The 561-nt window shown below is 45.3% G+C and overlaps 1 protein-coding gene across 1 annotated transcript in view; it reads right to left on the bottom strand.

Moving 5' to 3' along the window:
* CSUI_007389 (histone lysine demethylase jmjc1 kdm5d jarid1d) overlaps positions 1–561 on the bottom strand; it is a gene marked incomplete at its 3' end in the record, with an annotated part of 6,366 nt that overhangs the window by 1,021 nt on the left and 4,784 nt on the right. The window contains exon 3 of the mRNA XM_068067535.1: positions 39–494. Coding sequence (XP_067920494.1) covers positions 39–494 — 456 coding nt within the window. The remainder of the gene's footprint in view (positions 1–38; positions 495–561) is intronic.

Genomic DNA, 561 nt, shown 5'->3' with positions numbered 1-561 from the left:
GAGCTCTTTCGTGTTCGTGAGAATTCTCCCTTTCCTACCTTCGGAGCACCCCAGTGATGGTAGTTGCATGCGGCGAAATAGTTATCTTCTGTATGCCAACAGAAGGTTGAGAAGACGACTCCTACATAGAGCCACGGAGAGGTCACCCCAGCAACATCTCGATGATAGGAAGAAAAGAGAGATCCTCGTTCTCGTGCAAGTCGAGTTAAATTCCACGGATGCTCCACATACATTTTATATTCTTCTGACTCGGATGAAAGGAAGGAAGAAGAACAGCGTGATGACGTGGGAAAGCCACTTCCAACTTCGTTTGTCTTAAGATCAGCTGCATAAGGAACATGAATCTCCGGCTGAGAAGATTCCACTGTTTCCCAGTAGAAAGACTCGATTTGTGAGAAAGATGGATTGTCGTCGTTAAAGAATTTCTTCTTTAATTCTTGGTCTTTCTTTCTTAAAGCTGAGGCCTTCATCGGATCAGGCGGATGGCGAAACTTCTGGAAAGAGACCAAAACAGGACAACGAGAAAGAGGGAAGAGAGAGATACATACACACTTCCCTCCA

This window comes from Cystoisospora suis (assembly GCF_002600585.1).
Source record: "Cystoisospora suis strain Wien I chromosome Unknown contig_3898, whole genome shotgun sequence".
Taxonomy (NCBI): domain Eukaryota; phylum Apicomplexa; class Conoidasida; order Eucoccidiorida; family Sarcocystidae; genus Cystoisospora; species Cystoisospora suis.
This window is presented reverse-complemented; position numbering and strand designations above follow the sequence as displayed.